The sequence below is a fragment of the Nomascus leucogenys genome, chromosome 20, assembly GCF_006542625.1.
Source record: "Nomascus leucogenys isolate Asia chromosome 20, Asia_NLE_v1, whole genome shotgun sequence".
Taxonomy (NCBI): Eukaryota; Metazoa; Chordata; class Mammalia; order Primates; family Hylobatidae; genus Nomascus; species Nomascus leucogenys.
In genome coordinates, this window is record NC_044400.1 from 11,426,882 (window position 1) to 11,440,030 (window position 13,149).

Genomic DNA, 13,149 nt, shown 5'->3' on the forward strand with positions numbered 1-13,149 from the left:
GACTGGGCAGCCTTCACAATCATGGTGGAAAGTGAAAGAACAGCAAAGGCACATCTTACATGGTGACGGGCAAGAGAGTGTGTGCAGTGGAACTGCTCTTTATAAAATCTTTAGATTTCATGAGACTTTTTCACTATCATGGGAACAGCATGGAAAAACCTGCCACTATGATTCAATTACCCCCAACTGGGTCCCTCCTACAACACATGGAGGTTATGGCAGCTACAATTCAAGATGAGATTTGGGTGAGGACCCATCCAAACCACTTTGCAACTGGATTTATCTGTGACTGTTTTCCTAGCTGGATAACTAACAGTGTTTAATGGACGTGACTCCCTATGAATAATATCCTTCACTGCCTTTCCCATTTGGTAAGCTCTTATCCTGTCTTTAAGACAATGTGCAGACAAGAAGGGGCTATTGCTCTTCTTCAGTGGTGATGAGATGAAAGTATGTTCTCTATGAACTGAAGTCCTTTGGGTAGCTGCAAGAGTAGTGGTTTATGTCCCTGCCAAGCTGTTAGAATCAATTTCCCTGTCATGGCTATGGAAACTAGAATCCAGGAAATAGGGTACAACCACGGTTCAGAGTTATTTCCCTGGCTCGTATTTTTTGATGTGCTGACCTCCCCTTCTTTCTTCTGCAAAAACATGTCAGGAACTGACTCATGCTTAGCCAAACTCAATTCCCTGCTCAAAAGTTGGTAAGAGGGAAGAAAACTCTTTTGTTTTTTTTCTTGGCAAGTGCATGAGGTAAGGAGACAGGATTTTTACTGGTTTTGCATTACATTTAATATATATATATATATATATATAGATATATCTATATCGATATAGATATAGATATATCTATATCTATATAGATATAGATATATCTATATCTATATAGATATATCTATCTATCTATATATATATATATATATATATATATCTGGGGTGAAAAGTATGGAGCTGCTGAAATAGCACTGTTATAGTTATTTTCTTAATTATGCCTATTCTACATCCTTGAGTTCCAAGAATTTAGCCCTGTATTGATTTACTCTGCTCAATATTTCAGGTCTGGTTGGGTAGATAGGCATTTTATTTTATTTTTAAACTATATAATTGCCTTCCAGGATCAGTAATTCAAAGTCCTATTCCGGCTGCTCAACTGTTTTAGGAATCTCAACGTTCAAACACAGATGTGTGTGCACACACACACATACACATGCCACATGCCCTCTCACTGTCGATAAATAATCGCAAAATTGAGAAATATGTCTTATCTCAACTATTTCAATAATTTTAATTGACTTTTTGTTAATTAAAATATATTTTTATAAGGATCTAAACATCATTTTTAGAAAGAAGTACATGACTAAAATATTTTAAAATGTAGCAACAGATCATTATTAACTGTAATTTCTGGTTATCTATTACAAAAATAAAGTAAAACAGATTATACGTGGATATTGAGGTGTATTATGTTCTCTAGTAATTCTGGAATTATGTTAACCATAGAAAAGAAACATCTGCCACATCTCAATGGTGAAACCAAGTGTTTTCTTTCTGAATTGGCAAGAGAAAGTTACCAAGAGGAAGATGTGTCATGGTTACTGGAAGAGAAAATGTAGAATCAGGATGGATTATTCTCATTGGCTTGAATATTTTCAGAGCTATGCCATTTCTCATTCTGTTTGTGAATGATGAAAGGCGTGTAATGCTACAGATACTGCTAATAGAGTTAATTGCATTTCTGAAATGATTTGGAAGTTTAAAAAACACACTGGCAAAGGTGATTTATTAATTAATGATTTAAACATCCTTAACGATGATCAACTTTTCTTCCACTCACTCCAAATAGGAGCACTGTGTGAATCGCATAAAATTTGCTTAACTGATTTTACAATGACTGTGTTTCATAATTTTTCTTCTATCATCTCTAGGCTACATTTTCATACTAATCACCCCCATTAATACCTTGTAGACTGCTTTGTTGACTGTGTGAGAGGAGACTATTTATGGTATATTACTAGATATACAATTCTCCTAGAGTCAAACAAGTTGAGACTAATGAATCATTCCTTTGGGTTTCAGGTTGGTATAGATTGAGGTTAAGTAGTAACCATTATAAACTCATATCCAAATAGTGGTGCTACTAAGAACATAGGCTTTTGGAATCAGATGAATGGGGGGGCGGGCAGTAAAAATTTTATGTTAATATTATCAGCCCTGTGACTATAAGTTTCAGCTTTCTTCTTGGAAAATGGAAAATTATGACACAAACTTCACAGAATAGATTTATACATCAAATAAAACGATGTATGAAGAGCAGTTTGCATCATTTCTAGCATGTGGCAACTAAAATGATAGCCATTAATTGCATTATTATTGGATACTTCATGTTGTATGTAAAAAAAGAAACAAAAAATACGAAAAAAAATTGTTCAAAAGCTTTAATTATTGTTTTGCCCTCCCACAAAATCCTATTGATCCCCCCAAACTAAATATTAACTCATCTTAAACCTGGAAACAACTCTTTTCAGATACCTATTTTTATAGCAGCTGGATAGTTTCTTTTAGAGATTCTTTGAGAGAAAAGCAGGGGAAATGCTGTGTCTGTAATAATGTTAATTTCTTGGTATGACTGAAAATAGTGTGTATATTCTTTGTTAAATTAAACATGCTCAGAATAATAATTCTGAGGAAAGCAAATAACATGTAGGAAAAGTGTAATAATTTGATTATACTTAAAGATGCACTCAAAGCATGTCTATGAAAAATAAAACAGCTACTTATGTTACCCTAGAGATTGGGAATACAATTTTAAGAAATAATTACTTTTGTTTTTCACCTTGTCACTTTTATGTATTAGGATCTGTGTACCATCATTTATCTTTGTCTGACATTTAAAGCATGCTTTAGCTGGCAATTTCTTTTTCTCTTGCTTGGCTTTTTTTTTTTTATCTCATTAGTTGAATAGAAGCAAATAAATTGCCACATTAACCCATTAAAACATTATCTACCATTGTTTGATAGTTGCAAGTAAGGAGTTAGATTTTGGATTTCTCATACTGTTGTAGTTTTCGATGTGTTTGCTTTTCCTGGACATCTCCAGATCTATAGTATCAAGAGAAAACTCATGATGATTGTTTCTAAGTGATATTGCTGACATAAGATTTTCAAAAACATCTCTAAGTTGTTGCACTTTGGATATTTTTGAAAACTGATTAAGATACAAGAAAGAGAGCCACCATTTTCCAAAATGAAAAGCAATTATTTAATTTTGTTTTATTTGTGAGAAGATTAAGTCTATAATGACATTTTTTGCAAAAATTGCTCCCATTATATATGTATGTAGGTATCACAATGACTACATTTTTATTTTGGAGATTTTGTGGAGAAATGGTTGATGAAATAACAGGTATACATGTATATCTTAAATGCTTTTTCTGTCCAGAAGTCATTATTTTGTAAATAAAAGTATATATTTTTTCTTTTTCTTCCTCCACTAGATGTGGGTTCTGTGGAAGGACTTGCCTATCACAGAGCCTGGGATACATTGTACTGGACAAGCTCTACCACCTCATCCATCACCAGACACACTGTGGACCAGACTCGGCCGGGAGCATTTGACAGGGAGGCTGTCATCACCATGTCAGAAGATGACCACCCACATGTGCTAGCCTTGGATGAATGTCAAAAGTAAGAAACAGTGTAGTTTTATTTCTTCATTATAGTTATAAGTCAAAAGAATATCAGAGTTCTGTTAATTTTAAGAAGAATTAACTTTAAAAATAAAGTTTATATTTGAAGTTTTATTTTCACAATTCATAAAACTTTTTTTATGTAAGAGCATTATAAATGTGAAAAATCTGGTCCTTTTAAATGCCAGGCTGCAGCTTCCTGAGAGATCCAGTAAAAACAAATTTAAATAATTAAAGGCAAAATAGAGACAATACTATGCTGGAAAAGGCCTATGAAGAAGACTTTAATGCATAGCTGATTGGAACCATAAATTTAAAAAATTTAACATACACGGAAGACTAAGAGTTGTTTTTTGTTTCTTTGCATTTTAATCAAGTAATTATAGCATCTGGAGATCTCCCAAATTGAAATACAAAAGAAAGCAAACTGCAACCATACAAAAATCTTTGTGTGCAGCTATTTTTTCAGCACTAGGTGCTTGATAATAATCTATGTAGTCTACAGCTGTTTGATGATATATTGTACAGACAGCTAAAATAATGCTTGAAAAAATTCAGGACAAAATAAAATGCTCTGGATATAAAATATACTCAGTGAATAAAAACAAAGAAAAAATTGTGTTTTGGGGGATGTCTTAAAGAAAGCAGTTATGTAAAAAAAAAAAAAAAAAAAAAAAAGAAAAAACCTGAAGAACAAAGCACAGGTAAGGGACAAAAAAATATCTATCTATGGACTTTCACTCTCATACACAATATGGTAAAGTTGTTTTTTAACTCTAAGAAAATCCTTTTTATTTTTAAATGAAACGAATAAACAAAAATGAGACCAATCTGGCCTTCCCTGAGCAAAACTAGAAGAGCTAGAAGAGTTCGTGTTAGATGTGATTAAAAAAAAAAAAAGATTGAAGAATAAAAAGCAATGAGAGATAATCACTGACCCTGACCACTTATCAGAAGAAAGGACTAAATAACAGAAATTGGTCAGTGTGAAAATAGTTGTAAATCTGAACCCTTTTATAGAGCTAAAAGTGAGGTTAGATTTAATTCACTTAATTGAACATCATCTTATACGTGGGAATTCTTAAGGTTGAGCAATGTAATGACTCATGGAGCTTGGGAGACTGCTCCCACCTCTGTCCTATCAGGATACGGTTTGCTGGCTCAGCTGCATTTACCCCAACACATCACCAAAAGAATCTCCGGACAATAATAAATGTCCCACAGTAGGAGTAAAAGAGTTGGGCAAAGGAATTTATAAGTCAGTTTTGAAATAAAAATAAAGCGGTCACTCATGATATTATATATGATGAGTTTTAATTAGTAAGTGTTTTATCCTGTAATTATTTATTACATAGGTTAACATTTACACTTTTCACCTTGCATATGGTGAACTGTAAATTAAAATTAAACACATAAAATACTTCAATTTGATAATTATTTCTAATTAAAGTATAAAAAAGGCAATTTATCATCATATATGTAAATGACACCTTCAAACCACCATTGTTTTTAATAGATTAACAGATATTTTAAAATGAAATCCTAAATTGCAAATCAAAGTTAGGCTCTTTAAGTTTAAAATTTGGCTCAGTTACTAATTATTTGTGAAAACTTTAATTACTGAAGCTCTCTGGGCCATTCTGTTTTCTCACCTGTGAAATGAAGGGGGGGAAATGAAAGGAACACTAATACCTCTAAAATTCTCTTATTATAAAGCCTACAATCTAGGAAAATATTGTAAATAAATTATGAGTTTAATACTTTACATTCTATACATAACTTTTACAATGTTTTAATTCACTATTTTTTATTTTAAATGTCACAATTTATAAGTAAAATTACCAACAATGAAAATTGAATACTTGCTATGCTATCCCTTGTTGTGAATTTGAAAATTATTTGGTAATAAGTGTCATAGAATACTCAAAACCACATATTGAATAACTTTGTTGGCTGTAATGCTAAACTGCTTTTAAATGGTTATACATGGGAATCCATAGAGAACAGATACTATGCTGAAGGATTTAAGAGTCACTCCTAGAGTTTTAGAAAACGATATTGTAATTTACAGAAAAATTACACTAAGAGAGAAAAAGAGAAATGTAAAAAACAGGAGTTTAGTGATTTTCTTTCTCCAAAATATATACAAAAGAGAATGCAGAATTTAAAAAGGAAAATTGGAAGGGGAAGAAGATTTTTATTTTCAACTGAAGCAGATATGTATATTTAGGATAAGAATGATTATACTGGATCAACTGAAATGTGGTAATAAGTTAGGGTATATTTGCAGTTTGTGGAAAACAAACTTAAGATCACTGTTTTGTCCTTGATAAAAATAAATCCTCATTATGCATCTAACCATTTAACTAAATTATCATTTGAAGGAATACACAGGATAATTATTTTTTAGAAGTAGGTTCTAGGTTTCATTTAAGAACCTGGGGAAAATTAACATGCAAATATAATACGCGTATCTCCTTTTATTACCTAGACTTTGTTAAACATAGAATATGAGGTAAATAATTCTGCTTCTTTTTACATAGCTTGGTATTGCCATGTTTCTATTAGTATTTTTACCGTTGATGAGAAGCTCAATTTATAGTTATAATTTTCATTTTAATTAGTTTAATGTTTTGGACCAACTGGAATGAACAACATCCAAGTATCATGAGATCTACTCTGACTGGGAAGAATGCTCAAGTGGTGGTCAGTACAGACATACTCACTCCAAATGGACTCACCATCGACTACCGTGCAGAGAAGTTGTATTTCTCAGATGGCAGTCTAGGAACAATTGAAAGGTGTGAATACGACGGGTCCCAGAGACACGTAAGTTCATCAGGAATTTCTTGGTTATAGAGTGATACAATGATACATTTAAAACACATATGACTTATACTCCCCTAAAATGTGCATATCAAGGAATCAAAATAGCCAATTGGTTGAAACAATCCAATTGAATAATCGATCACACACAAAAGAAAATTGTGGATAGTATTTTGAAAACTTCTTTCAAATGCATTTGCTACCATAGAGACAGCTCAGCACGTAAACTTTTTCTGGAGCAATAGTAACTAATTTCCTTCTAGTTATTCATTGAACTGGAATTGTTAGAGTGATTTGCATATGCTTCATTGTTATGTATAGCTTTTAAAAATGTGAAATGAAATTGATTAATTGTCCCAGGATAAAAGAAAATCAGAAAAGAATGAAATGATCCTCTGTGTTTGTGTCCTTAAAGCAACCTAAGAAGCTCTGAAGAGAGGAGAATGGGTCAAATCTATTCTAATCACTGGACTCTCTTTCTCTGGGTTCAAAATGAAATGTTAGTGGAAGAGTTGCTATGCTATCCCTTGAGAGCACTTACAGCAGGTATTTAGGGCCTGAAGAACGGTGAGATGCTGGGGCGCCCCCTTGTCCTGTGAGGAGTAGCTACGTTGGCGACTGGGAAGCTCAGTGGTTAGATCTGGGTGGCTACACCGCTAGAGAAATCTGGACCCATATCCCTACCACCGTACAGGCCTGAAGGACAAAATGTTCCTCAGGCTCCTCACGCCTCCGCTGCATTGAAGAAGGTCTGGAATGTAACACAATTTTTTTCTTAAAGGGCCAGATAGTAAATATTTGAAGCCTCATGGACCATGTGATCTCTATTACAACTACAGTGTTTCATGGCACTAACACAGACATAGAGAATATGTAAATAAATAGACCTCACAGTATTTGAATAAAGTTTTATTTACAGAAACATGCAACAAATCAGCAAATGCTATACATATAGAACAAATTCTCTATGGCTAAGCACACTGTTTAATTCAGTTGAATATTGAATTGACCTTAGGCAAATTATTTAGCCTTTATAAACTTTAAATTTCTGACATGCAAATTGTCTTTCAGGGCAATTATGAAGATATAATGCAAAAGTATATGACTCAGAATGCAGCATAGAAATTCTAAATAAACCTAGTATATAATGCTTTTGAAAAGACAGGTAAATCATTGTCCTGAATGTGGTGTTATTTTTTATTATGTCATGATACTTAAAAAAATGAGTTTATAACTCATTCTCCTCAATTGATTTTTGTATATACCTATTTTGCACTTCCCCACCCATTTATTCTTATGTATGGTAATTATAACTACAGTAAGTGGTCCAGTAATAAGATACCACAACATAATTTAAAGGATTTGTTCTGACATTTAAAATATGTGCTTTGTTTAATTGCAATTCATCATTTTCCATCCCTGTCCAAGGGAGGATGATTTCTGACTGGGCCCCAAAGTTAGAAAATTATTTCAAAGTTTACTGCATTCTTACATGCATCTAGATTACCTCATCTTTATCCTCATATGAATTCAAATTAATTTTTAAAAGTTAATGTTTTTGCTAATAAAATGAGCAATACATTTTAAAAATTCTTTGTTTTGCAAAAGTCAATTTAGGGACTATTTATGGACTATTTTAAAGACTTTGTACAGATTTATTAAGACTTCAGACTGTATCAATTTACTAATCACCCTACTAGCTAAATCACTGATTGCTAATGGTGTTCTAGATACTGTGCTAAGCACTTTATATTTCATGTTGTTGTAGCCCTCCCCGTGGTAGGCGTTATTATGATGATCCCCATTTACAGATGAAGAAAATGAGGCACAAAGAAGTTTAGTACTTGTTCGGGAACACCTAGCCACATACGTGGCGGGAAGATGATTCTATCCCTGGTGATCTCACTTCAGCACCTGTGCAAACTATCATGCTAAATTTGAAAACACTTAAAAAGGACCTAACTAAGTGTACAAAACATGGCCACTTCCTCACGCCTTGCAATTAGCAATACATTTGTTCTCTCCTTCTTCCTCACGTATCTTTAATATGTTACCCATAAACACTTTGTACTAAATACTTCAATTCATTACTGAATATGAAAGTATGCCTAGTAAAATTTGAAGTTCTGCTGATTTACGTAGTAAACCAAGTAGATTTACTCAACTTGTCAGCATACATCACATTACTTTGATACACATTTTAAGAACATTAGTAAAATCGATAGGGAAGAAAATGGAGAAGAGAATACAACTCTAAGTGACACATTATCCCCTTTAAAACTGCTAATAGAGACATAGAGCTTCTGCGTAATCTTTTTGAAATACTATTTACATAGTCTTCGCCATTATGTCAAGACAAGCTAATCATTTGAAGCTGGGGTCATCAAAGCTCTTTTAAAAGAGGAAGATCACTACTGCACCCTCACACCATTGCAAGGACCTTTGTTATAGCTTTGTGTCTAAAACTGTTTAATAGATATTCTGAAGCCTTAGACAGATGTTACAGCAACTCTACTATGGCCTGTTACATAAGAATTTTCTCTTCGCTTTTGGTATTCTTTTCACTTTCATGTTTAGATATACCCATTGCTTAGCTGTGTGACAAATGGTGCAATCAGGGAAGGGGAAGACTAAATGCTTATTATTCATTTCAGAAATTAATATTTACTAAATTCATATTCTATAATTGAAATACTATGCAGCCATAAAAAATGATGAGTTCATGTCCTTTGTAGGGACATAGATGAAACTGGAAACCATCATTCTCAGTAAACTATGGCAAGGACAAAAAACAAACACTGCATGTTCTCACTCATAGGTGGGAATTGAACAATGAGAACACATGGACACAGGAAGGGGAACATCACACTCCGGGGACTGTTGTGGGGTGGGGGGAGGGGGGAGGGACAGCATTAGGAGATATACCTAATGCTAAATGACGAGTTAATGGGTGCAGCACACCAACATGGCACATGGATACATATGGAACAAACCTGCACGTTGTGCACATGTACCCTAAAACTTAAAGTATAATAATAATAATAAAAAAAGATAATTTTACAAAATAAATACTAGAATGAAAGTTGGAAGTTTATTTACTTCTTTAAAAATTATACTTTTAATGCAATGTTAAATTTAATCCTCACATTTGGTATTGACTGATTGCATGAACATCACCAAGTCATTTAAAATCCTTATGCTTTTTAAAAAATGTAATTTTATTTTAGATTCAGGGAGTACTTGTGCCTATTTTGTTTATTACATGGTATAATGCATACTAGTGGGAATCAAAGCTCTTATACTTTATAATTAATTTAGGTATAAAAATAAATGACAGCTAAAATCAACATAATTGTGATGTTCTCTAATTTTGTGGAAATTAGCAGAAGTCATTGTTAATTCAAAAAGGTAAAATAAACGTTCTTTGTCCCCATATCTAGTTGAGGAAGTAAAACATATGCTCAAAGATAATTAATAATATGGAATTAAATCCGTGACATTTTAATGATAATTCTCGATATTTTAATTCTCAATCTTTCCTTGTTCTGAAAAGCCAAAAATTCATACACAGGGTGTTTTTTAATAAATGGGACCTTTATAAACAGCACTATCATTTAGTGTGCTTGTACCTAGATTTGCCTTGAAATCCAACTGTTATTGTTAGTTAGCCTTGAAAAGAGCAAATAATCTAACACATGCCAGTGTTCACAGGAACCAGGCGACTTCCACTTACTACATGAAATGAAAGCATTGTCAATTGTTGTAGTCCATTCAAGCTGCTGTAACAAAATATTACTCCTATTTTTTTCCACTCCTTATTTTATTACCTTTGGGCAACCATACTAATATATATATATATATATATATATATATATATATATATATACACATATATATTCAATTTATGTTTTATTTTTAAGTAGATCTGCAAAACAACAGAATAAGTTCCATTTTTATATTTTGGAGTACACTGTAAAAGGCACTGAAGAAATGTGTGACAGGTAAAAGCTATAGATTTAGAAAGAATGATCTTTAGGAAATAGAAAGTATAGTTATGAAGATTGAAGGTTTCTATAAAAGACTTAAAATTCTCACCATGAAATATAAGAAGAGACGCAAAACATCGTTCATTGTATAATGTCAAAAAGTGCCGAAGCAATACAATAAAAAGGAGTTCTAGAAAAGTGACAGTTACAGAACGGAACATTTATTTTGCATAATTGCATATTTTCTAACTTTGGATAAAGCAAGTGATAGCAGAAGGCAATCTCAAGAGTAGGGAGATCAGATATCCCCAGGGGAGTGAACAGGTTAGAAGAAGCTAGACATCATAATCTGGAATATTAGATACAGTGTATCTTTAATGAGAAAGAAGTAACTTATATTTAAGTTAATTGATTTTAAAGTGTTGGAGAGAGTCTTGTAAATTTAGACCTTGTGTGCCCTCGAACGCAGTATGATGCCATGGGTCTTCCAAAGCCTGTTGGAAAAGTATGCCTTCTTTTGAATATCTATAGGAGTTAGACCGTAGTCAAGTAAATTTTCAAAACTGTGTTTTAAACGAAGTCTGATAGGCTTAGTCATTGCATTACATCTTAAAGCTTTGAATATGCTCAAGACCATTATGAATATTCTGAATGGAAAACAGCATGTAGCTTTGTTCTGATCAGAAAACAGATTTTTTTTTGCTTGTTTGTTTGTTTTAATTTTTTAACATGGGCCAGGCGCGGTGACTCATGCCTGTTATCCCAGCACTTTGGGAGGCCGAGGCAAGCGGATCACCTGAGGTTGGGAGTTCCAGACCAGCCTGACCAAGATGGTGAAACCCCATTTCTACTAAAAATACAAAAAAATTAGCTGGGTGTGGTGGCACGTGCCTGTAGTCCCAGCTACTCGGGAGGCTGAGGCAGGAGAATCGCTTGAACCCAGGAGGTGGAGGTTGCAGTAAGCCGACATCATGTCACTGCACTCCAGCCTGGCAATGGAGTGAGACTTTGTCTCAAAAGAAAAAAAAAAAAAATTAACATGGTATGTCATGGGCATGTGTTTGTAAAGATTTGAAAAATGCTGATACACTATTTATGACTCACTTAGTTTATCATAGAAATATTATATAACCCATTGCTTATCAGTAGACCAGAGAAACAGATCCTTTCAAACAGCAAAAATAAATCAAAAAAAGTGTTTTTTAAAATACATTTTTATTTTTTGATTTTTTTAATCCGTAGTTTAATAAACCCATGAGTTTTTTCTATCAAACTGAATGTTGAGTTTTATTATTCTGTTTTATCTTAGAGTGTGGTCACAATAAAATACCAGTCCGCACAGTTTAATTTTGACTTGCATTGATAAAAATAATATGATTGGCTGGGTTTTCCTGATTTTAATACCACATTAACTTATGTGGTGTTTCTACCTAAATATCGAGGAATGCATTCTTTATTCAGTGATAGGAAACTGAATGTTTTTGGGAAATTTAGTTATTAAGGCAAAAAAATCCAGAAAATAATTCTGTAATGTTTCTTTTTAATTTTTTCTGTTTTGTATCTATCACCTCTGTTTGTTCCAGTAGCTGAAACAATAACTGATGTTGACAGGGGCTCAGACAGCATGATTATAACCTATCTCCCTGCAGTTACCCTGTAAGTGTTCATCATTTCTTGGAAAGTATCTGCTACCTGCATGATACAAACCTTTCAAAAAGACATATTTATGTTCCTAGAAATTGCAGTTGCTCATGTTTCTTACCACTGACATTCTTTTAAAAACTGAATCCAAAATTGTTTTCAGAGTATATTCCCAGGAAGAAATCTTAAGTCTTGTGACTTATCTTTAGAATGAAAAGGATTTTTATGACTAACTTGACCCCTAAATAAACACGCTCTGATTACATGAACTCTTTTAAGTAAGAATAGGAGAGCAAGTTAAATAAATAGTTTTAATTACAAGAACAATCACAAGGTAATGAGATATTTTATCTTTTTATGGCACTAAATATTTCCTTTCTACTTTGTGTGTGTGTGTGTGTGTGTGTGTGTGTGTGTGTGTGTATGTGTCAGGATCTCACTTTGTCATCCAGGCTGGAGTGCAGTGTTGTGATCAAGGCTCACTGTAGCCTCTAACCCTGGGCTCAAATGATCCTCCCACCTTGGCCTCCTAGGTAGTTGGGACTATAAGCATGCACCACCACACTTGGCTAATTTTTTACTTTGAGTAGAGATGGGGTCTCTCTATCTTTCTACTTTTAAAATCAGTTGTTTTATTCCATAAATAAATCAAGGCATCAACCTATCATCTATATGCATCTATATATTTACCTATCTTCTATCTTTCCTATCTATATATCTTTGCTGTCTTCTCTTTTTGATAATATAGTTTTAATGACGTTCAAGGGCCTGAACTCTGAAACTTACAGAATAAGTTTTGATGCCCAGAAAAGTGAATTTTCTCACAACGTGAGTTTGAAATGCTTACCCAAGTCAAAACCATTTGCTATCACCAAAGAAAAGCAGGAAGATGAGTTTCAACTTCTAAAAAAAAAAAAAAAAAAAAAAAAAAAAAAGGAAATATTTGATTTAAAAATTAAAGTATAAGTATAAGCATCCATTTCAGTGAACTGAAAACCTTTCCACCATTAA

At 33.1% G+C, this 13,149-nt stretch overlaps 1 protein-coding gene across 1 annotated transcript in view; it reads left to right on the forward strand.

The window, feature by feature from the left end:
- The window catches only part of LRP1B (LDL receptor related protein 1B), a 1,933,392-nt gene that overhangs the window by 1,547,354 nt on the left and 372,889 nt on the right, over window positions 1-13,149 (forward strand). Inside the window, exons 42-43 of the mRNA XM_003267617.4 lie at window positions 3,494-3,683; window positions 6,310-6,514. Of these exons, the coding sequence (XP_003267665.2) occupies window positions 3,494-3,683; window positions 6,310-6,514 (395 nt within the window). The remainder of the gene's footprint in view (window positions 1-3,493; window positions 3,684-6,309; window positions 6,515-13,149) is intronic.